The 20,215-nt window shown below is 62.8% G+C and overlaps 3 protein-coding genes across 3 annotated transcripts; 2 read left to right on the forward strand and 1 right to left on the reverse strand.

Annotated features, from left to right (window-relative positions):
• Positions 1 to 5,952: 5,952 nt before the first annotated feature.
• BXZ73DRAFT_80433 (uncharacterized protein) lies at positions 5,953 to 8,002 on the forward strand (the record flags this gene model as incomplete). The annotated part of the gene is made up of 7 exons (XM_048023281.1): positions 5,953 to 6,073; positions 6,132 to 6,610; positions 7,054 to 7,126; positions 7,190 to 7,266; positions 7,381 to 7,455; positions 7,500 to 7,604; positions 7,892 to 8,002. The coding sequence occupies 7 exons, from the start codon at positions 5,953 to 5,955 to the stop codon at positions 8,000 to 8,002; spliced, it is 1,041 nt and encodes a 346-aa protein (XP_047874068.1).
• Positions 8,003 to 8,949: 947 nt separating this feature from the next.
• On the reverse strand, positions 8,950 to 11,303 carry BXZ73DRAFT_105050 (uncharacterized protein; the record flags this gene model as incomplete). Its single annotated transcript, XM_048016113.1, has 20 exons — positions 8,950 to 9,394; positions 9,465 to 9,489; positions 9,539 to 9,599; positions 9,661 to 9,688; positions 9,749 to 9,761; positions 9,815 to 9,861; positions 9,915 to 10,015; positions 10,077 to 10,132; positions 10,188 to 10,199; positions 10,270 to 10,294; positions 10,350 to 10,384; positions 10,447 to 10,472; positions 10,527 to 10,552; positions 10,604 to 10,624; positions 10,676 to 10,685; positions 10,736 to 10,798; positions 10,861 to 10,902; positions 10,954 to 10,967; positions 11,029 to 11,107; positions 11,173 to 11,303. The coding sequence occupies 20 exons, from the start codon at positions 11,301 to 11,303 to the stop codon at positions 8,950 to 8,952; spliced, it is 1,260 nt and encodes a 419-aa protein (XP_047874069.1).
• Positions 11,304 to 17,471: 6,168 nt separating this feature from the next.
• Positions 17,472 to 18,056, forward strand: BXZ73DRAFT_52744 (uncharacterized protein; the record flags this gene model as incomplete). Its single annotated transcript, XM_048020866.1, has 1 exon — positions 17,472 to 18,056. One exon carries the CDS (start codon positions 17,472 to 17,474, stop codon positions 18,054 to 18,056), a length of 585 nt encoding a protein of 194 aa, XP_047874070.1.
• Between the last annotated feature and the right edge of the window lie 2,159 nt (positions 18,057 to 20,215).

A 20,215-nucleotide genomic window follows, 5' to 3' on the forward strand; every position in this document is an offset into this window, starting at 1 on the left:
AGAGGAAGAACGACGGCCGGGGTCACTGATGGGGATGCGGCGGGGAGGAGGCCCGGCTTCTAAGTTCTGGCCTGAACCCAAACAAATGAGCGTCGCGTCCAAGCGCGTCCAGCGGGCAGCCGCGCTGAGCCGCCGCGCTCACGAAGCCTCCGAGTCCGAGTCTGGCGTGCGTGCGACGCCCCGGCGCTTATGGGCGCCATCTGCGATCAGATCCACACCACTCTCGTTTCGGGCTTGATTCTGCCGGGACGGGCGGAGACTTTGCCGGGTATCTGCCGCGAGTCGATACGCGTTCGAACGTCCCCGTCCACGACAACTCACGCCCGATGACGTCGACCGGCCAGCGCCTGGGACCGGGTCCGCTGACTCGCCCCGTGAGTCGCCAGCTTCATGTTTTTCTCCTCGACTGTCACTTGGATCCTGACTCTGGTGGCAGCCCGCAAGCCCGCATACATCGACGGTAACTCTATGACGTCATACGCTTGGGGCATGCGATCGAGCGCCGGCAGCGACGCGCGGCGAGCTGTGCGGCACACGCGGGCTGCGTCGCTCTGCGCACTCGGCCTGCTTTCCTGCGCCATCCAGTGCGTCCGCCCATCAAGCCCCCGCCCGCTCGAGTGCCGTCCCAGCGCGCACCGTGAGCGACACGGCCAGGACGCGTCGCAACGCCTCACCCAAAGGCCAGCTGTCATGCTGGCCACGGTACCGGTGCAGCGACAAGCTCTCTTCTCTCTCCGCCACACTCATCCCCGTTCGCGCTAGCTTTCCTCCGCCACGCTCGCCCGAGCGCTCTCGCCGTGGCGCATACATCCACCCCCTTGGGCTTCGCGCTGTCCCGCCCGCGCGTCTTGCGGCGTCCGGTCAACCGCATACAGCCACCTGTCTCGACAGATTCCCGCGTCCGTCCCTTTGTCCCGCCCTCCCCGGACCTCGTACGTCCAGCCTCGTCCACGCTGCGAACACCTCCTCAGCGTGCTGAAGCGCAGACCAGCGACCACTCGCCACCATCCGGCGGCCGCTCCTTTGGCGGGCCTCACCGTCTTCAACCCAACCTCGCTCGACAGCCTGCAGGCTCCCCCGACCTCTCGACGGCGCCCCCGCTGTACCAGCTGCAGGTCGTGCTCGACCACCAACGCTCGGCACACTCACTTGCCACAGAGCTCGCCTCTCCACCACCGCGTTTCACCCGTGCCGTCTGCACTGCACGCACCTGGACACTGGTACCGTGCTTCCCTCGACGCGACATCTCTTTGGCTGTCCCATCTGTGGTGCTCGTCCTCGTTGTTCAGCCGCGCTATGGACGCTTACGCGTGCATCGCGCTCGGCCCTCCGCGGCGCGCGCGACCGTCCACAACGCACGAACACATGGACGACGTACCATGTCTCTAGCTAGAAATCGCGGTCCACGCCCGCGATGATCCCAAGCAGTAGCACGACGACCGTGACGCCTGCGATTGCCACCCGCCCTTCGCCTGCCCGTCGCTTCGACCGATCGGAGTGCATACAGCCACCTCCGACCGCCAGCCACGCCCCGTCTCAACCCATCCCCTCTCCGCCACTTCGTCTCCAGACCTCCTCTTTCTCTCCCTGGGGACACAAGAATGCTGCCGTCAGTGACGAAACCTCCTCAGCAGACGTCCAACGTACCAGCGTATTCCCGCCCCGCTCCCGGATCCTGCCACGTGCAACATCGTGTCAGCACTCGTACGCAACGCGGTAAAGCGCACTCACCAGAACGTCTCTGCCCGGCCAGCATATCGGCGACCGACACCAACGCGGGCATCTCGCACCGGAGCAAGCTGCCGTCCCGGCTCTCGAGTACGTGCTTTTATCCACATCCGCCTCCCACCGCTCTTTGCATTCGCCGACCTCCGCGCCCACGTCCGCGCCCTGTTTCCATCGTACCGTGCCCATGCCTGGCTGTGCCGTGAGTGCCTGTCAACGCCATGACAAAACTCCCGTCCACTCACTCGAGGTTCGTTCACACAGGCACACGCCCGCCCACGCGTACCTTGACGTCAGCGGCTGGCTTCGCATTAACCACGTCCGCGGTCGAGACCGCTTCCACCATGGCGAGGCATGCGTTAACCGCTGACGTCAGACGTGCTTGAGCCCACGGGCTTGGTAGCGAGCATTGAACAGGTCGACGCCGTGCTGCGCACCGTTCACCGCCCTGCTCATCGGTGCGCCCCTTCATTGTATCACGTACGTCTGTCATTGCATCGTTCTGCCGGCGTCCGCTCTCCGCGCTGACCACGTCCTTCCATCCCGGCGCAGGAACGCGCCAGACGGCATGGTCACCTTTCGATCGTCCGTACCTTGGCTGCACCTAACCTGCACGCACCAGGACGCACACACCAGTCTCAGGCCCTCTGCGTGCACGCTCACGTCCCGCGCAGGCAGAGAATGTGCAGGATGCGTTCGCGCTGCACTCGCCCACTCGCGGATGGGACGGGACCTGCCGTTTCGTTCCGCGGCGTCCGTGAACGTCTCCTGCATTTACCGTGGCCAGAACGGCGGGCCCCGCGCACTCTCAGGCCACTAACCGGTCGTGTGAGGCTGTCAGAACCATACACGCCACTTGATGGTACGGGTGTATGCGCGCCGCCGACGCCCGCCGACGCTCGTGATCAGCACACCAGCTCGCCCGTTCGACCCGAGGGCGATGTCTCGTGCGCCACGGCCGTGCGGGAACCACCTCCGACTCGACCTGCGATTTCTTGTTGGACGCCGCTGGCCCCTTTGTTGCAACCAGTGTGGTGACAGGCGACGCGGAACGCATGCCAGCAACGTCTGTAGGAACTGGCCCGTACGTCTGGTAGGTTTCAGCGAGGTTTGTGAAATCGTACCTGGGCATGTTCGCTTCATGCGCGCGCTGATGTATTGCGTCACGCAGAGCGCATCTCGGACGGCCTCCTCCTCGAATCGAGTCGCGGAGAGCGAACTGTGCCACCGACGCCGAACGGCCGCAAGTAGGATCGTGAACACTTGACGGCCCACGCAGGACCGCCGAGCGCAAGGCCGTCCTCATCCACACCGCTCTCTCGACTCGCGATTTCATTGAGCCCAGGCGCGGCTCTTGACTGGTTCTATCCTGGCGTGGTTTCGACTCGGTTTCGACTCGGTTCGACTTGTTCTGAACGGGCCGCGTGCACTCTTAGGCCACTAACCGGTCGTGTGAGGTTGTCAGAACCGTACACGCCCGCTTGATGGTGCCGGATGTGTGCGTGCCCGCCGCCGACCTCCGCCGACGCTCGTGATCAGCGCACCAGCTCGCCCTTTCGACCCGAGGGCGATGTCTCGTGCGCCACAGCCGTGCGGGAACGACCTCCGACTCGACCTGCGATTCCTAGCTGGACGCTGCTGGCCCTGGGTCGCAACCGGTGCAGTGTGCGACACGGAACGTATGCCGGCGACGTTTGTAGGAACTGGCCCATACGTCTGTAGGTTTCAGCGCAACTTGAAAAGGTTTGTGAATCGCGCCTGGGCATGTCCGCTTCATGCGCGCGCTGATGTATTGCGTCACGCAGCGCGTATTCGGACGGCCACCTCCTCGATCCAGTCGCGAAGAGCGAACTGTGCCCACCGACACTGAACGGCTGCAAGTAGGATCGTGAACACCTGACGGCCCACGCAGGAAGGCTAGCGTGAGGCCGTCCTCATCCACACCGCTCTCTCGACACGCGATTTCATTGACCCAGCAGCGGCTCTGGACTGGTTCTATCCCGGTGTGGTCTCGACGCGATTCGACTTGTCCTGAAACACCGCCTGTAGCTCGTCGCGCGATCGCGTGCAGCTGATGACCGCCGCCTGAGCGGCCATACGCCCGTCGTTGCCGTCTCGTCTCTCGCACGTGCCACGCTCCTCGAGTCCCTCGGGGTGACACACGTCCTCGACCGTGCCCTCGATCGCACACAACACGTTCCCCGCCGCACTCGCCGCCGCGGGCGGTGCGCCTCTCAAGTACGTGCTGCCACCACGCTGACACTCCCCAGCTTCATAGCACGCACACCACTTCGTCGTTCAACGGAGGCTCAGCGCAGGAACGGATGCCGAAGAGGCTAGTAAGGTACCGGCATCCGCCTCGTACCGTACTCAATGTACTCGATGTGTGTTCTATCCGAGACCGCGCGCCGAATGACGAGCGTGCATGACAATCGCTACCACGGAGTGGGCTGGGCGCACGTCGCCGCGGCGTGACAGCCTGGGCGTAAGAGCGGTCCATCACGCTCTCATTTCGCGTCGTCGGTCAAGCAGGCCGCGCGTCCCGTGTGCGGATCAGTCTACATTGGCTCGAGCCCTGCACGGCGCCGTTCGTGCGAGACGTGGGAGACAGACGTGGTGTGCGCAATCTCCGTGCCATCTGATTCGGTTGGCAGCGTGTCCGCGGAGGCACGACTTCTCAGAGCTCCGACTTGGGTGTTCTGCAGGAGGTGCTCATTCATCGGCGCGAAGCTGCGCACAGTGTGGTGAATGTAGGTGGATGGGAGCTTGACCGGGTCAACATGGTGCGTGCAAAGTTGGTGTTCCACCCGCCCATTGGTGCTGAGCGACGCTTCCCTCGCGTGTCCTATCACCCGGTGCTTCATCTTGAGGCTTCTGCTCTCACACGGCACGCACAACGTCATCGAGAAAATCTATTTCACCGTGGTCTGGGCCTCGAAACAGACGCTTCGTGCTAGAAGAGACCGCTGGAGCGACGCACCTGGCAAGGAACTGTTGCGGAGTGGGCCGAGTCCGCAATACCCAACACCTGGTGCGCAGCTTCGGTGCGAGGCGTCCAGACGAAACCGTCACCCACACACGCCCGCCAACCAGAGCACGTTGACGGCCGCGCACCATGTCGGTCCCGGGACAAGAACGGCGCTGCGCAGCGTTCACAATCGTTGTGGTGCGCAAGTTCGTCGAGCCCGCACTCTGGTGTGGGATCGGTGAAGACGGCGGGGTCGAGGTTGACGTCCGCATCTGTGCCCGACACGCGCTCGAAGGCCGTGCCAGCGTCGCAATGCTGTCGGGAGAAAGAGATCGCGCGGGTCAGCGAGCGCGGGGTGACACAAAAGAGCGCGCAGACCTGCAGGTCGTAGCACGCCGCCCGCCGTCGCGCTGTGTTTGGTGCGGTACCGACGTCTGCGCGGTGTCACGGCAAGAAACGAAACAGGGCGAGTCAAAGACGCGATATGGGCGACTGATGAACTACTCACTGTCCCTGCAGTGGATGTTTACCCACCGGGGGCGTCCACTGCCGCCGTGTTTGACGTGGGTCTCCTCCGTCTGGAAGCCGTAAGGACAGCCTGGAACGTGTCTGCGGCGTGGCGCACGAGGGTCAACAGCGCGACATCGTACATGTACTCACGGACCTCGGCGACCCGAGCGAAACGACTTGCTGATCGACTTATCCACAGACACGTTGCGTGCAGGACGCGCTGTGCCAGGCGGAGACGATTTCGGATAGGATTTGCATGACATCTTCGCACTCACTTGGAATCCAGGGGAACAGCCTGGCGCACACGGGCTGCGCACATCCACAGGACACGCGTCGAGCGTACTCAACGCGGGGATAGGATCGGGGGCGAGGCGGGTATGCTGAGCGGGATCACAGAGGGCTCTGTGCGCAGATAGGATCGTGAGCGATGCGGATCGGGAACAAATACAAAGACGATTGCCTTGAGCGTTCCGCGCAAGGCGGCGCAATTGACAGTCGACAACGGGTGACAGGAGCTGGTACTACCCCTGGCTCATGTCCACTAGCGCCATCGCGCCGTGCCATCGCGCCGTGTCCAGACGCGGTACGACGGCCTGTCGGGTGGTTTCCAACTGGTAGTAATAGTCGTGTCAGCGGCGTTTGGCATGGCTCGCTCTTCCCCCACCCTAGTCACTCACCAGTACGTCTCCGTTCGTTCCCTCTCGTGAGCCGCACCGCCCAGCGCCCGCTGATGCTCCGTTTCGTCCAGAATGTCTGGGCGCAGGCGCAAGTTCTTCAAGACCAGTCAGACGCTCGACCGTGCGGGCGGATACACGCGACACACGACGTTCGTCCGTGGACAGCTGCGCAAGAAGTTCAAGAGAGAATTGGGTGAGTGGTGTTCTCTTCATGCACGCACTCACACCGACGGTACGCACCTACTCTGCAGTCCGGCTCACCGACGACCCGAAGGTGGAGATGCGCTGGACGTTGGAGCGGTTCGCCAAGCACATCTTCGTCAAGCACCGGCTGCGCCTCGTCGGCTGGCCACACGGTACCAAGTTCGGCAACCTGAGCGAAAACGCGACGAGCTTGAACGAGCTCATCGGCCTGCACAGGCTGTGGGACCGCGGCGACCTGCGCTTCGAGCGCGTGGGCATCGAGGAGGCAGAGGCGGCGAGGGCGAACTGTAGGCTTGCGGCGCCGACGCCGTTCGTCCTCCCGCGCGGAACACGGGCGAATGAAGACGAGCGGCGGGACCCGGGTGTGGTGGAGTTCGGGATGTGGCGCCGGCGGATGTCGTGCATGGTGACAAAGTCACAGCGCGAGATCACTTGGGAGGACGAGGAGGAGGCGGAGCATCCGCTGGGGAGGGAGGCGTCGAGCGACCTGATAGACAGCTTTAGCAGTCGCGGCTGTGGTTGGGATGTAGGTGCTGGGGTTGCAGTTAATCGTAATCAAGGATTGGACCGAGAATGTGAATTGCGTACCTGAAAGGGCTAGCGCTGTGGAAGTGTGCGCGCGTTGGTGCCTGCACCATCGGAGTCTGGCCGGAACCACCAGGCTGCCATGGCTAGCCGCAGCTGGTGCCGCCCGTCGGGAGTGGGTACCGCGCATAAAAGGCGTCGAATGCCTTGTCCCTGGCCTCCCTTCCCTCTTGCCCTTTGCGCAGCTCGCCCTCTCCGCCGCCACCCGTTCCCCTTGCTGCCCCTCCTGCTCGCCGGCTTCTCCCTTCACCAATCCTCCTCTCGGACGATCCAAGGCACGGGCAACCGCTATCGCGATCTGCGTTCGTCACCCAATACTGGTACGTGCTGAGCCTGTCCTCGAGTCGCGCTAATTCAGAATCAACCATTGTTGTCCATGCTTAGACGACCTGGCGCAGTCCACTCACCCGTTGTCGCGCATCATCGCACGGAGGCTGGTACGGGTACGCGGATGCCGGTACGTCCTGTTCGTTCATTGAGGGTTCCGCAGCGCGAGGCACGATGGAAACGCGTGGTGCAGTGGCCGGTGGCCGGTGGTCAGGCTGGTCTTGCAAGTGCGACTACGCGCTGCCCATGGTTCGCTGGCAGGCGCACCCGGTACGTGCTGAGCTTGTCCACCACCAAACTAACAATCATTGCCCGCACCAAGACGAGGCGAAATCGACTTACCAGTTGCCGCGCATCGGTACGCTGCCGTTCGTTCTCCTGCAGCGTACCGGGTGTGGTCACGCCGCTCTAGCAAGCGCGACCACGAGCTGGCCGTGTTCCGCTGGCAAGCGCTACCCGGTACGTGCTCGACGCTGTTGCTTCTGTTGATATCAACACGTCAGTCTATCGCTGCCGCGCGCGGCGATACACGCGATACGTACATCTTCAGTACGCTCCGCGGGAGCATGGAAGTTGTGTCGATGTGCGCGGGGACCCGGCGGAGTACGGTACGTGCTTGACGACCTTGATCTTGCTGCACGCTAACGAGTGTTCTGTGTGCACGGTACATTCACAATGACGACGAGACTTTGAGAGCGGGTGGATGGTTCTTACCGTCGTCACAGTGGGCGTGGCGGCGGCGGCGGCGGAAAAGAGCTTGTGAGTGTGACGGGCGGATAACAGCGAGGAAAGACGTACCGGGTGCTCGCGCGCGAGGCCGGCGCACGACGAGAGGGATGGCGGGCTTGCGTGGGTGTGTAGTACGTAGAAGCACGTTCGAATGAAAGTTGTTTAGATGCCAGACATGCGCGGCGGCCCTTGCACGCTCTTGCAAATCGTGCCCCGGTCCGCCGTCGATTCAGCACTCTCCACAGTCTCAATAATCCTGTCTCTACAGCGTCAATAAGCCACTCTATACAGCGTCAACAAACACTCTCTACAGCGTTAATAAACCACTCTCTACCCATCCATAGTCAGAATTTGCCCTGGTGCTTACCTGGTCCCTCCCATCTACCCCATCCAGTCCGTCCGCGCCGTCCTGCCCGTCCCCCCACATGCGCACGCCTCCCCTCCTCGATTCGTCCGTCCGTCCGTCCGCACGCTCGGCGACTTCAATGGGAAGACGTTCTGAGGCCATCGAAGAGCGGCAGGGTGGATTTCGAGGGCCGATCGCAGACCGATGAGACGTAGATGTGGTAGTGGTCACACCAGTAGTGCCCGCGCGCGCTACATCAATTCAGGCCAGGCCGAGGCTCCGAGCGCGATGTCATATTCAGGCTCCGCGCCAAACTGGGCGGTGCCATCCGACGGCACGGAACGTGGTCTACTTTCTCTGTTGCCCTGGAGTTTCCTCAGAACGACGCAACCAGCGACCGCCGGGGAGTGCGCCCAAATGCGCTCTCCTGCTCGCCAGGTGACGAGAGCTCGAACTCACAACACCCCCGCCAAAAGCGGCCGACTCCGACTTCCAACGCGCACTCGGGAGGGAAAGCGCCGTCCTGTCTCTATTAATTATAATCGCTCTAAAGTTGAACAGCACGGAGCGGAAGGGAGCGGAGCGACCGACGCGCTTCTACCGCCACGGCCCACACCGCGCACGACATAGCGGGAAGCCCGTCCAGAGTCCAGGGCCACGAACGAGGGACGAGGGAGGGCCGACTCGCGACCAACCGCAGCCGGAACACCGGCCGGGTGTCGCGCCCCCGCACGCCACCATCGTATGTACATAGTTACATAGTACGTGCCTTTTCTGAGGGACGCAGAGCTCGATCGGATCTGCGCCGCGCGCGTGCACGCACGCCTCCCTCTCCACGTAGATCGCCCGACCAGTCCCGTCTATTCGCGCGGTCGATCTCACGGCGTCATGACCTCCGCGGCGTACGGGTGTCGCTTCGGCCCGAGGAACGACCGCTGCGGCTGCTGCTGCTGCTGCGCCTCGAGCGGCCCGGGCTCGGACACGGCGTACGCGCCGTCGTAGAAGTCGTCGGTCTCGGTCACCGTCGTGACCTTGAGCTCGATCGCGGTCGGGTTGCTCGCCGCGGTGTTGCTGAGCTGCTCGTTCGTCCGTCCGTCCGTCCGTCCGGTCGTGTGAGCGCGTGGGGGTGAACGGGAGAGGGAGGCGCGGGAAGAGCGAGAAGAGGGGCAGGTCAGCGTGTGGCACAGAGAAGGATTCGCGACAACACGTACCGCGGTGGGGAGGTTGGTCGCGCCGCGCGCGCGGAGCACGTGCGAGACGTTGACGGAGTTGGACTGGTTGTTCGACTGGCCGAGGATGCCCAGCGACGCGCGGGAGTTGAGCCTGCAGGAGGACGGCAAGAGGAGTGCAGTCAGAGCGCGCGCCGGGGGCGGAGGCGGAAAAAACGGCTTACGCGACGAGGAACGCGTTGGCGTACACTATAAGGGCGAGTCAGACGAGTAGACGAGCAAGTAGTAGGAGGCGCACGCACGCTTCGTGGGATGATGGAGAGCGCGGCGTAGATGAAGTTATCCGGCTCCTTGGCGGACTGTATAGGGGAAGGGGCGATGTGAGCGCCGAGCGCCGGCGTGTGAGGGAACAGCACTCACATAGGTGACGTTGACGATGTGGACGATGCTGTTACCGGCAATGTGAGCACATATTCCGCCGTATGTTCCTTGTCGTCCCACAACTCACCAGGTTACGACACCTGCAAGTGACTGTGAGCAAACACGCGCTGAACCCTGCCACCACGGCACTCACCAGTCGAGACCGAGTATGTGATCAGTGTATCCACGATCGAGTCCGTCCTGTGCGCGTGCTTCAGCACAACCCACACGCGCCGAACCGAGCTGCAGCGCACCGAGTGATCCCTGTCCTGCTTGTGTGCAGGGTATACACCAACGCGGCGCTGATCGACAGATCCCCGGTCACTTGGATCGAGGACCCTAGTGTTGCGAGCCACTGTGCGAAGGCAAATGAGCACTGCGCTCGATTCGAGTCTAGGCAACCTGGCTCCGCGCACCGAGTATTGGAGCCACTCCGAGAGTGTCGCCGACCTGAACATCGTCGCCGCCAGCACTATCCAAGTCTACTCTTCAGTCGTAGGCGCGGAACGGCGCATGTGGGAACGCACCGGAGAAGCACGCTGGAGGAGCGGTTCCGCGGAGGGTGAGTTCGGGAACATCTCTGGTCAGGGACCAAAGCGCGGAGCTTACCGACGTTGCCTGCTATCAGGACCATCTGGGCACTCTGGGTCAGTATAAGGATCCCGGCGGGTGTCGCACGAGGCACTCACTGCGACGGCGACAAGAATCCGGAATTTGGGTGCAACTGCGGAAAGGTACGGTGCATGAGACGGTGGGGTTCGACCGGGCTTGTAAAGTAGGGCTCACTTAGCCATAACCGGCGAGCGAAGAAACTTTGCACGGGATGTGAGCATATGTGAGACAACATATGGGAAGCTCAGACGGACCTCTGGGAGATGAAGGCCGCGAGGGCCTAGGGAGCAGAAGGATTGAGGACGATGACGAACAGCACAGGAGAAGGTACGTACGGCAGGTGGAGGAGGACCTGGATGGAAGCGTGAGTATCGGTACCTCTAAAACTACCGGGGTTACGTACATTGAGAGACCTAGACGGCGTCAAGATGCGGAACAAAGGATCAGGTCTAAATGAACTTACCAAACCGTCGGGGAGACGAAGAAGTACGTTGGCTCCCAGTATTTGGTCACCATATAGAAGTATCTGCATCCCGAAAACTTCCACATTGAGCGCGCGGCCGACAATCGGCGAAGCAAGACACTCACGCAGTATGTGTGATCAACACCGTGGCCAACGTCTCAAGCACCCTGCGCGAAAGTGAGCACTCCATACGCGATGGAGAGAGACGAGATGCTCACAAAACCACCGCAACCTGCAGAAACCCATTCCGGGATTAGCGCGCTCGAGGGATGATATGGACTAGATGGACACACCCATGCTTTAAGGACCCACCTGTCCTTGTGGAAGGTCATGTAGTACTTGAACGCCTGATGGAACAGCATGCCCTGCAGCCTGCGGAGATAGCGTGCGAAGGTGTCAAATTTTCGGGCTCGGGGTGGAATCACAGGCGGGCGTACAGGTAGCTGATGCACACGCCGATGAGCCACGCGCCGAGAGTGTCGCCGACGGGGATGTGAGGGAAGGCCGCCGTCGCCGCCGCCGCGGCGGCTGCTGCGGCTGCAGCAGTGGAGTTGGAGGAGTCGGACATGGCCAGGCGGGACGTGGAGGGCGGGGAAGGAGGCGGGGCCGGACTGAGGCATGAGGGATTGTGAGTAGAGCAGAGGAAGAACGACGGCCGGGGTCACTGATGGGGATGCGCGGGGAGGAGGCCCGGCTTCTAAGTTCTGGCCTAACCCAAACAAATGAGCGTCGCGTCCAAGCGCGTCCAGCGGGCAGCCGCGCTGAGCCGCCGCGCTCACGAAGCCTCCGAGTCCGAGTCTGGCGTGCGTGCGACGCCCCGGCGCTTATGGGCGCCATCTGCGATCAGATCCACACCACTCTCGTTTCGGGCTTGATTCTGCCGGGACGGGCGGAGACTTGCCGGGTATCTGCCGCGAGTCGATACGCGTTCGAACGTCCCCGTCCACGACAACTCACGCCCGATGACGTCGACCGCCAGCGCCTGGGACCGGGTCCGCTGACTCGCCCCGTGAGTCGCCAGCTTCATGTTTTTCTCCTCGACTGTCACTTGGATCCTGACTCTGGTGGCAGCCCGCAAGCCCGCATACATCGACGGTAACTCTATGACGTCATACGCTTGGGCATGCGATCGAGCGCCGGCAGCGACGCGCGGCGAGCTGTGCGGCACACGCGGGCTGCGTCGCTCTGCGCACTCGGCCTGCTTTCCTGCGCCATCCAGTGCGTCCGCCCATCAAGCCCCGCCCGCTCGAGTGCCGTCCCAGCGCGCACCGTGAGCGACACGGCCAGGACGCGTCGCAACGCCTCACCCAAAGGCCAGCTGTCATGCTGGCCACGGTACCGGTGCAGCGACAAGCTCTCTTCTCTCTCCGCCACACTCATCCCCGTTCGCGCTAGCTTCCTCCGCCACGCTCGCCGAGCGCTCTCGCCGTGCGCATACATCCACCCCCTTGGGCTTCGCGCTGTCCCGCCCGCGCGTCTTGCGGCGTCCGGTCAACCGCATACAGCCACCTGTCTCGACAGATTCCCGCGTCCGTCCCTTTGTCCCGCCCTCCCCGGACCTCGTACGTCCAGCCTCGTCCACGCTGCGAACACCTCCTCAGCGTGCTGAAGCGCAGACCAGCGACCACTCGCCACATCCGGCGGCCGCTCCTTTGGCGGGCCTCACCGTCTTCAACCCAACCTCGCTCGACAGCCTGCAGGCTCCCCCCGACCTCTCGACGGCGCCCCCGCTGTACCAGCTGCAGGTCGTGCTCGACCACCAACGCTCGCACACTCACTTGCCACAGAGCTCGCCTCTCCACCACCGCGTTTCACCCGTGCCGTCTGCACTGCACGCACCTGGACACTGGTACCGTGCTTCCTCGACGCGACATCTCTTTGGCTGTCCCATCTGTGGTGCTCGTCCTCGTTGTTCAGCCGCGCTATGGACGCTTACGCGTGCATCGCGCTCGGCCCTCCGCGGCGCGCGCGACCGTCCACAACGCACGAACACATGGACGACGTACCATGTCTCTAGCTAGAAATCGCGGTCCACGCCCGCGATGATCCCAAGCAGTAGCACGACGACCGTGACGCCTGCGATTGCCACCCGCCCTTCGCCTGCCCGTCGCTTCGACCGATCGGAGTGCATACAGCCACCTCCGACCGCCAGCCACGCCCCGTCTCAACCCATCCCCTCTCCGCCACTTCGTCTCCAGACCTCCTCTTTCTCTCCCTGGGGACACAAGAATGCTGCCGTCAGTGACGAAACCTCCTCAGCAGACGTCCAACGTACCAGCGTATTCCCGCCCCGCTCCCGGATCCTGCCACGTGCAACATCGTGTCAGCACTCGTACGCAACGCGGTAAAGCGCACTCACCAGAACGTCTCTGCCCGGCCAGCATATCGGCGACCGACACCAACGCGGGCATCTCGCACCGGAGCAAGCTGCCGTCCCGGCTCTCGAGTACGTGCTTTTTATCCACATCCGCCCTCCACCGCTCTTTGCATTCGCCGACCTCCGCGCCCACGTCCGCGCCCTGTTTCCATCGTACCGTGCCCATGCCTGGCTGTGCCGTGAGTGCCTGTCAACGCCATGACAAAACCTCCCGTCCACTCACCTCGAGGTTCGTTCACACAGGCACACGCCCGCCCACGCGTACCTTGACGTCAGCGGCTGGCTTCGCATTAACCACGTCCGCCGGTCGAGACCGCTTCCACCATGGCGAGGCATGCGTTCAACCGCTGACGTCAGACGTGCTTGAGCCCCACGGGCTTGGTAGCGAGCATTGAACAGGTCGACGCCGTGCTGCGCACCGTTCACCGCCCTGCTCATCCGTGCGCCCCTTCATTGTATCACGTACGTCTGTCATTGCATCGTTCTGCCGGCGTCCGCTCTCCGCGCTGACCACGTCCTTCCATCCCGGCGCAGGAACGCGCCAGACGGCATGGTCACCTTTCGATCGTCCGTACCTTGGCTGCACCTAACCCTGCACGCACCAGGACGCACACACCAGTCTCAGGCCCTCTGCGTGCACGCTCACGTCCCGCGCAGGCAGAGAATGTGCAGGATGCGTTCGCGCTGCACTCGCCCACTCGCGGATGGGACGGACCTGCCGTTTCGTTCCGCGGCGTCCGTGAACGTCTCCCTGCATTTACCGTGGCCAGAACGGCGGGCCCCGCGCACTCTCAGGCCACTAACCGGTCGTGTGAGGCTGTCAGAACCATACACGCCCACTTGATGGTACCGGGTGTATGCGCGCCCGCCGACGCCCGCCGACGCTCGTGATCAGCACACCAGCTCGCCCGTTCGACCCGAGGGCGATGTCTCGTGCGCCACGGCCGTGCGGGAACCACCTCCGACTCGACCTGCGATTTCTTGTTGGACGCCGCTGGCCCCTTTGTTGCAACCAGTGTGGTGACAGGCGACGCGGAACGCATGCCAGCAACGTCTGTAGGAACTGGCCCGTACGTCTGGTAGGTTTCAGCGAGGTTTGTGAAATCGTACCTGGGCATGTTCGCTTCATGCGCGCGCTGATGTATTGCGTCACGCAGAGCGCATCTCGGACGGCCTCCTCCTCGAATCGAGTCGCGGAGAGCGAACTGTGCCCACCGACGCCGAACGGCCGCAAGTAGGATCGTGAACACTTGACGGCCCACGCAGGACCGCCGAGCGCAAGGCCGTCCTCATCCACACCGCTCTCTCGACTCGCGATTTCATTGAGCCCAGGCGCGGCTCTTGACTGGTTCTATCCTGGCGTGGTTTCGACTCGGTTTCGACTCGGTTCGACTTGTTCTGAACGGGCCGCGTGCACTCTTAGGCCACTAACCGTCGTGTGAGGTTGTCAGAACCGTACACGCCCGCTTGATGGTGCCGGATGTGTGCGTGCCCGCCGCCGACCTCCGCCGACGCTCGTGATCAGCGCACCAGCTCGCCCTTTCGACCCGAGGGCGATGTCTCGTGCGCCACAGCCGTGCGGGAACGACCTCCGACTCGACCTGCGATTCCTAGCTGGACGCTGCTGGCCCCTGGGTCGCAACCGGTGCAGTGTGCGACACGGAACGTATGCCGGCGACGTTTGTAGGAACTGGCCCATACGTCTGGTAGGTTTCAGCGCAACTTGAAAAGGTTTGTGAAATCGCGCCTGGGCATGTCCGCTTCATGCGCGCGCTGATGTATTGCGTCACGCAGCGCGTATCTCGGACGGCCACCTCCTCGAATCCAGTCGCGAAGAGCGAACTGTGCCCACCGACACTGAACGCTGCAAGTAGGATCGTGAACACCTGACGGCCCACGCAGGAAGGCCTAGCGTGAGGCCGTCCTCATCCACACCGCTCTCTCGACACGCGATTTCATTGACCCCAGCAGCGGCTCTGGACTGGTTCTATCCCGGTGTGGTCTCGACGCGATTCGACTTGTCCTGAAACACCGCCTGTAGCTCGTCGCGCGATCGCGTGCAGCTGATGACCCGCCGCCTGAGCGGCCATACGCCCGTCGTTGCCGTCTCGTCTCTCGCACGTGCCACGCTCCTCGAGTCCCTCGGGGTGACACACGTCCTCGACCGTGCCCTCGATCGCACACAACACGTTCCCCGCCGCACTCGCCGCCGCGGCGGTGCGCCTCTCAAGTACGTGCTGCCCACCACGCTGACACTCCCCAGCTTCATAGCACGCACACCACTTCGTCGTTCAACGGAGGCTCAGCGCAGGAACGGATGCCGAAGAGGCTAGTAAGGTACCGGCATCCGCCTCGTACCGTACTCAATGTACTCGATGTGTGTTCTATCCGAGACCGCGCGCCGAATGACGAGCGTGCATGACAATCGCTACCACGGAGTGGGCTGGGCGCACGTCGCCGCGGCGTGACAGCCTGGGCGTAAGAGCGGTCCATCACGCTCTCATTTCGCGTCGTCGGTCAAGCAGGCCGCGCGTCCCGTGTGCGGATCAGTCTACATTGGCTCGAGCCCTGCACGGCGCCGTTCGTGCGAGACGTGGAGACAGACGTGGTGTGCGCAATCTCCGTGCCATCTGATTCGGTTGGCAGCGTGTCCGCGGAGGCACGACTTCTCAGAGCTCCGACTTGGGTGTTCTGCAGGAGGTGCTCATTCATCGGCGCGAAGCTGCGCACAGTGTGGTGAATGTAGGTGGATGGGAGCTTGACCGGGTCAACATGGTGCGTGCAAAGTTGGTGTTCCACCCGCCCATTGGTGCTGAGCGACGCTTCCCTCGCGTGTCCTATCACCCGGTGCTTCATCTTGAGGCTTCTGCTCTCACACGGCACGCACAACGTCATCGAGAAAATCTATTTCACCGTGGTCTGGGCCTCGAAACAGACGCTTCGTGCTAGAAGAGACCGCTGGAGCGACGCACCTGGCAAGGAACTGTTGCGGAGTGGGCCGAGTCCGCAATACCCAACACCTGGTGCGCAGCTTCGGTGCGAGGCGTCCAGACGAAACCGTCACCCACACACGCCCGCCAACCAGAGCACGTTGACGGCCGCGCACCATGTCGGTCCCGGGGACAAGAACGGCGCTGCGCAGCGTTCACAATCGTTGTGGTGCGCAAGTTCGTCGAGCCCGCACTCTGGTGTGGGATCGGTGAAGACGGCGGGGTCGAGGTTGGACGTCCGCATCTGTGCCCGACACGCGCTCGAAGGCCGTGCCAGCGTCGCAATGCTGTCGGGAGAAAGAGATCGCGCGGGGTCAGCGAGCGCGGGGTGACACAAAAGAGCGCGCAGACCTGCAGGTCGTAGCACGCCGCCCGCCGTCGCGCTGTGTTTGGTGCGGTACCGACGTCTGCGCGGTGTCACGGCAAGAAACGAAACAGGGCGAGTCAAAGACGCGATATGGGCGACTGATGAACTACTCACTGTCCCTGCAGTGGATGTTTACCCACCGGGGGCGTCCACTGCCGCCGTGTTTGACGTGGGTCTCCTCCGTCTGGAAGCCGTAAGGACAGCCTGGAACGTGTCTGCGGCGTGGCGCACGAGGGTCAACAGCGCGACATCGTACATGTACTCACGGACCTCGGCGACCCGAGCGAAACGACTTGCTGATCGACTTATCCACAGACACGTTGCGTGCAGGACGCGCTGTGCCAGGCGGAGACGATTTCGGATAGGATTTGCATGACATCTTCGCACTCACTTGGAATCCAGGGGAACAGCCTGGCGCACACGGGCTGCGCACATCCACAGGACACGCGTCGAGCGTACTCAACGCGGGGATAGGATCGGGGGCGAGGCGGTATGCTGAGCGGGATCACAGAGGGCTCTGTGCGCAGATAGGATCGTGAGCGATGCGGATCGGGAACAAATACAAAGACGATTGCCTTGAGCGTTCCGCGCAAGGCGGCGCAATTGACAGTCGACAACGGGTGACAGGAGCTGGTACTACCCCTGGCTCATGTCCACTAGCGCCATCGCGCCGTGCCATCGCGCCGTGTCCAGACGCGGTACGACGGCCTGTCGGGTGGTTTCCAAACTGGTAGTAATAGTCGTGTCAGCGGCGTTTGGCATGGCTCGCTCTTCCCCACCCTAGTCACTCACCAGTACGTCTCCGTTCGTTCCCTCTCGTGAGCCGCACCGCCCAGCGCCCGCTGATGCTCCGTTTCGTCCAGAATGTCTGGGCGCAGGCGCAAGTTCTTCAAGACCAGTCAGACGCTCGACCGTGCGGCGGATACACGCGACACACGACGTTCGTCCGTGGACAGCTGCGCAAGAAGTTCAAGAGAGAATTGGGTGAGTGGTGTTCTCTTCATGCACGCACTCACACCGACGGTACGCACCTACTCTGCAGTCCGGCTCACCGACGACCCGAAGGTGGAGATGCGCTGGACGTTGGAGCGGTTCGCCAAGCACATCTTCGTCAAGCACCGGCTGCGCCTCGTCGGCTGGCCACACGGTACCAAGTTCGGCAACCTGAGCGAAAACGCGACGAGCTTGAACGAGCTCATCGGCCTGCACAGGCTGTGGGACCGCGGCGACCTGCGCTTCGAGCGCGTGGGCATCGAGGAGGCAGAGGCGGCGAGGGCGAACTGTAGGCTTGCGGCGCCGACGCCGTTCGTCCTCCCGCGCGGAACACGGGCGAATGAAGACGAGCGGCGGGACCCGGGTGTGGTGGAGTTCGGGATGTGGCGCCGGCGGATGTCGTGCATGGTGACAAAGTCACAGCGCGAGATCACTTGGGAGGACGAGGAGGAGGCGGAGCATCCGCTGGGGAGGGAGGCGTCGAGCGACCTGATAGACAGCTTTAGCAGTCGCGGCTGTGGTTGGGATGTAGGTGCTGGGGTTGCAGTTAATCGTAATCAAGGATTGGACCGAGAATGTGAATTGCGTACCTGAAAGGGCTAGCGCTGTGGAAGTGTGCGCGCGTTGGTGCCTGCACCATCGGAGTCTGGCCGGAACCACCAGGCTGCCATGGCTAGCCGCAGCTGGTGCCGCCCGTCGGGAGTGGGTACCGCGCATAAAAGGCGTCGAATGCCTTGTCCCTGGCCTCCCTTCCCTCTTGCCCTTTGCGCAGCTCGCCCTCTCCGCCGCCACCCGTTCCCCCTTTGCTGCCCCTCCTGCTCGCCGGCTTCTCCCTTCACCAATCCTCCTCTCGGACGATCCAAGGCACGGGCAACCGCTATCGCGATCTGCGTTCGTCACCCAATACTGGTACGTGCTGAGCCTGTCCTCGAGTCGCGCTAATTCAGAATCAACCATTGTTGTCCATGCTTAGACGACCTGGCGCAGTCCACTCACCCGTTGTCGCGCATCATCGCACGGAGGCTGGTACGGGTACGCGGATGCCGGTACGTCCTGTTCGTTCATTGAGGGTTCCGCAGCGCGAGGCACGATGGAAACGCGTGGTGCAGTGGCCGGTGGCCGGTGGTCAGGCTGGTCTTGCAAGTGCGACTACGCGCTGCCCATGGTTCGCTGGCAGGCGCACCCGGTACGTGCTGAGCTTGTCCACCACCAAACTAACAATCATTGCCCGCACCAAGACGAGGCGAAATCGACTTACCAGTTGCCGCGCATCGGTACGCTGCCGTTCGTTCTCCTGCAGCGTACCGGGTGTGGTCACGCCGCTCTAGCAAGCGCGACCACGAGCTGGCCGTGTTCCGCTGGCAAGCGCTACCCGGTACGTGCTCGACGCTGTTGCTTCTGTTGATATCAACACGTCAGTCTATCGCTGCCGCGCGCGGCGATACACGCGATACGTACATCTTCAGTACGCTCCGCGGGAGCATGGAAGTTGTGTCGATGTGCGCGGGACCCGGCGGAGTACGGTACGTGCTTGACGACCTTGATCTTGCTGCACGCTAACGAGTGTTCTGTGTGCACGGTACATTCACAATGACGACGAGACTTTGAGAGCGGGTGGATGGTTCTTACCGTCGTCACAGTGGGCGTGGCGGCGGCGGCGGCGGAAAAGAGCTTGTGAGTGTGACGGGCGGATAACAGCGAGGAAAGACGTACCGGGTGCTCGCGCGCGAGGCCGGCGCACGACGAGAGGGATGGCGGGCTTGCGTGGGTGTGTAGTACGTAGAAGCACGTTCGAATGAAAGTTGTTTAGATGCCAGACATGCGCGGCGGCCCTTGCACGCTCTTGCAAATCGTGCCCCGGTCCGCCGTCGATTCAGCACTCTCCACAGTCTCAATAATCCTGTCTCTACAGCGTCAATAAGCCACTCTATACAGCGTCAACAAACCACTCTCTACAGCGTTAATAAACCACTCTCTACCCATCCATAGTCAGAATTTGCCCTGGTGCTTACCTGGTCCCTCCCATCTACCCCATCCAGTCCGTCCGCGCCGTCCTGCCCGTCCCCCCACATGCGCACGCCTCCCTCCTCGATTCGTCCGTCCGTCCGTCCGCACGCTCGGCGACTTCAATGGGAAGACGTTCTGAGGCCATCGAAGAGCGGCAGGGTGGATTTCGAGGGCCGATCGCAGACCGATGAGACGTAGATGTGGTAGTGGTCACACCAGTAGTGCCCGCGCGCGCTACATCAATTCAGGCCAGGCCGAGGCTCCGAGCGCGATGTCATATTCAGGCTCCGCGCCAAACTGGGCGGTGCCATCCGACGGCACGGAACGTGGTCTACTTTCTCTGTTGCCCTGGAGTTTCCTCAGAACGACGCAACCAGCGACCGCCGGGGAGTGCGCCCAAATGCGCTCTCCTGCTCGCCAGGTGACGAGAGCTCGAACTCACAACACCCCGCCAAAAGCGGCCGACTCCGACTTCCAACGCGCACTCGGGAGGGAAAGCGCCGTCCTGTCTCTATTAATTATAATCGCTCTAAAGTTGAACAGCACGGAGCGGAAGGGAGCGGAGCGACCGACGCGCTTCTACCGCCACGGCCCACACCGCGCACGACATAGCGGGAAGCCCGTCCAGAGTCCAGGGCCACGAACGAGGGACGAGGGAGGGCCGACTCGCGACCAACCGCAGCCGGAACACCGGCCGGGTGTCGCGCCCCCGCACGCCACCATCGTATGTACATAGTTACATAGTA

This window comes from Epithele typhae, assembly GCF_022376455.1.
Source record: "Epithele typhae strain CBS 203.58 chromosome Unknown BXZ73scaffold_60, whole genome shotgun sequence".
In the NCBI taxonomy this organism is placed as follows: Eukaryota; Fungi; Basidiomycota; class Agaricomycetes; order Polyporales; family Epitheliaceae; genus Epithele; species Epithele typhae.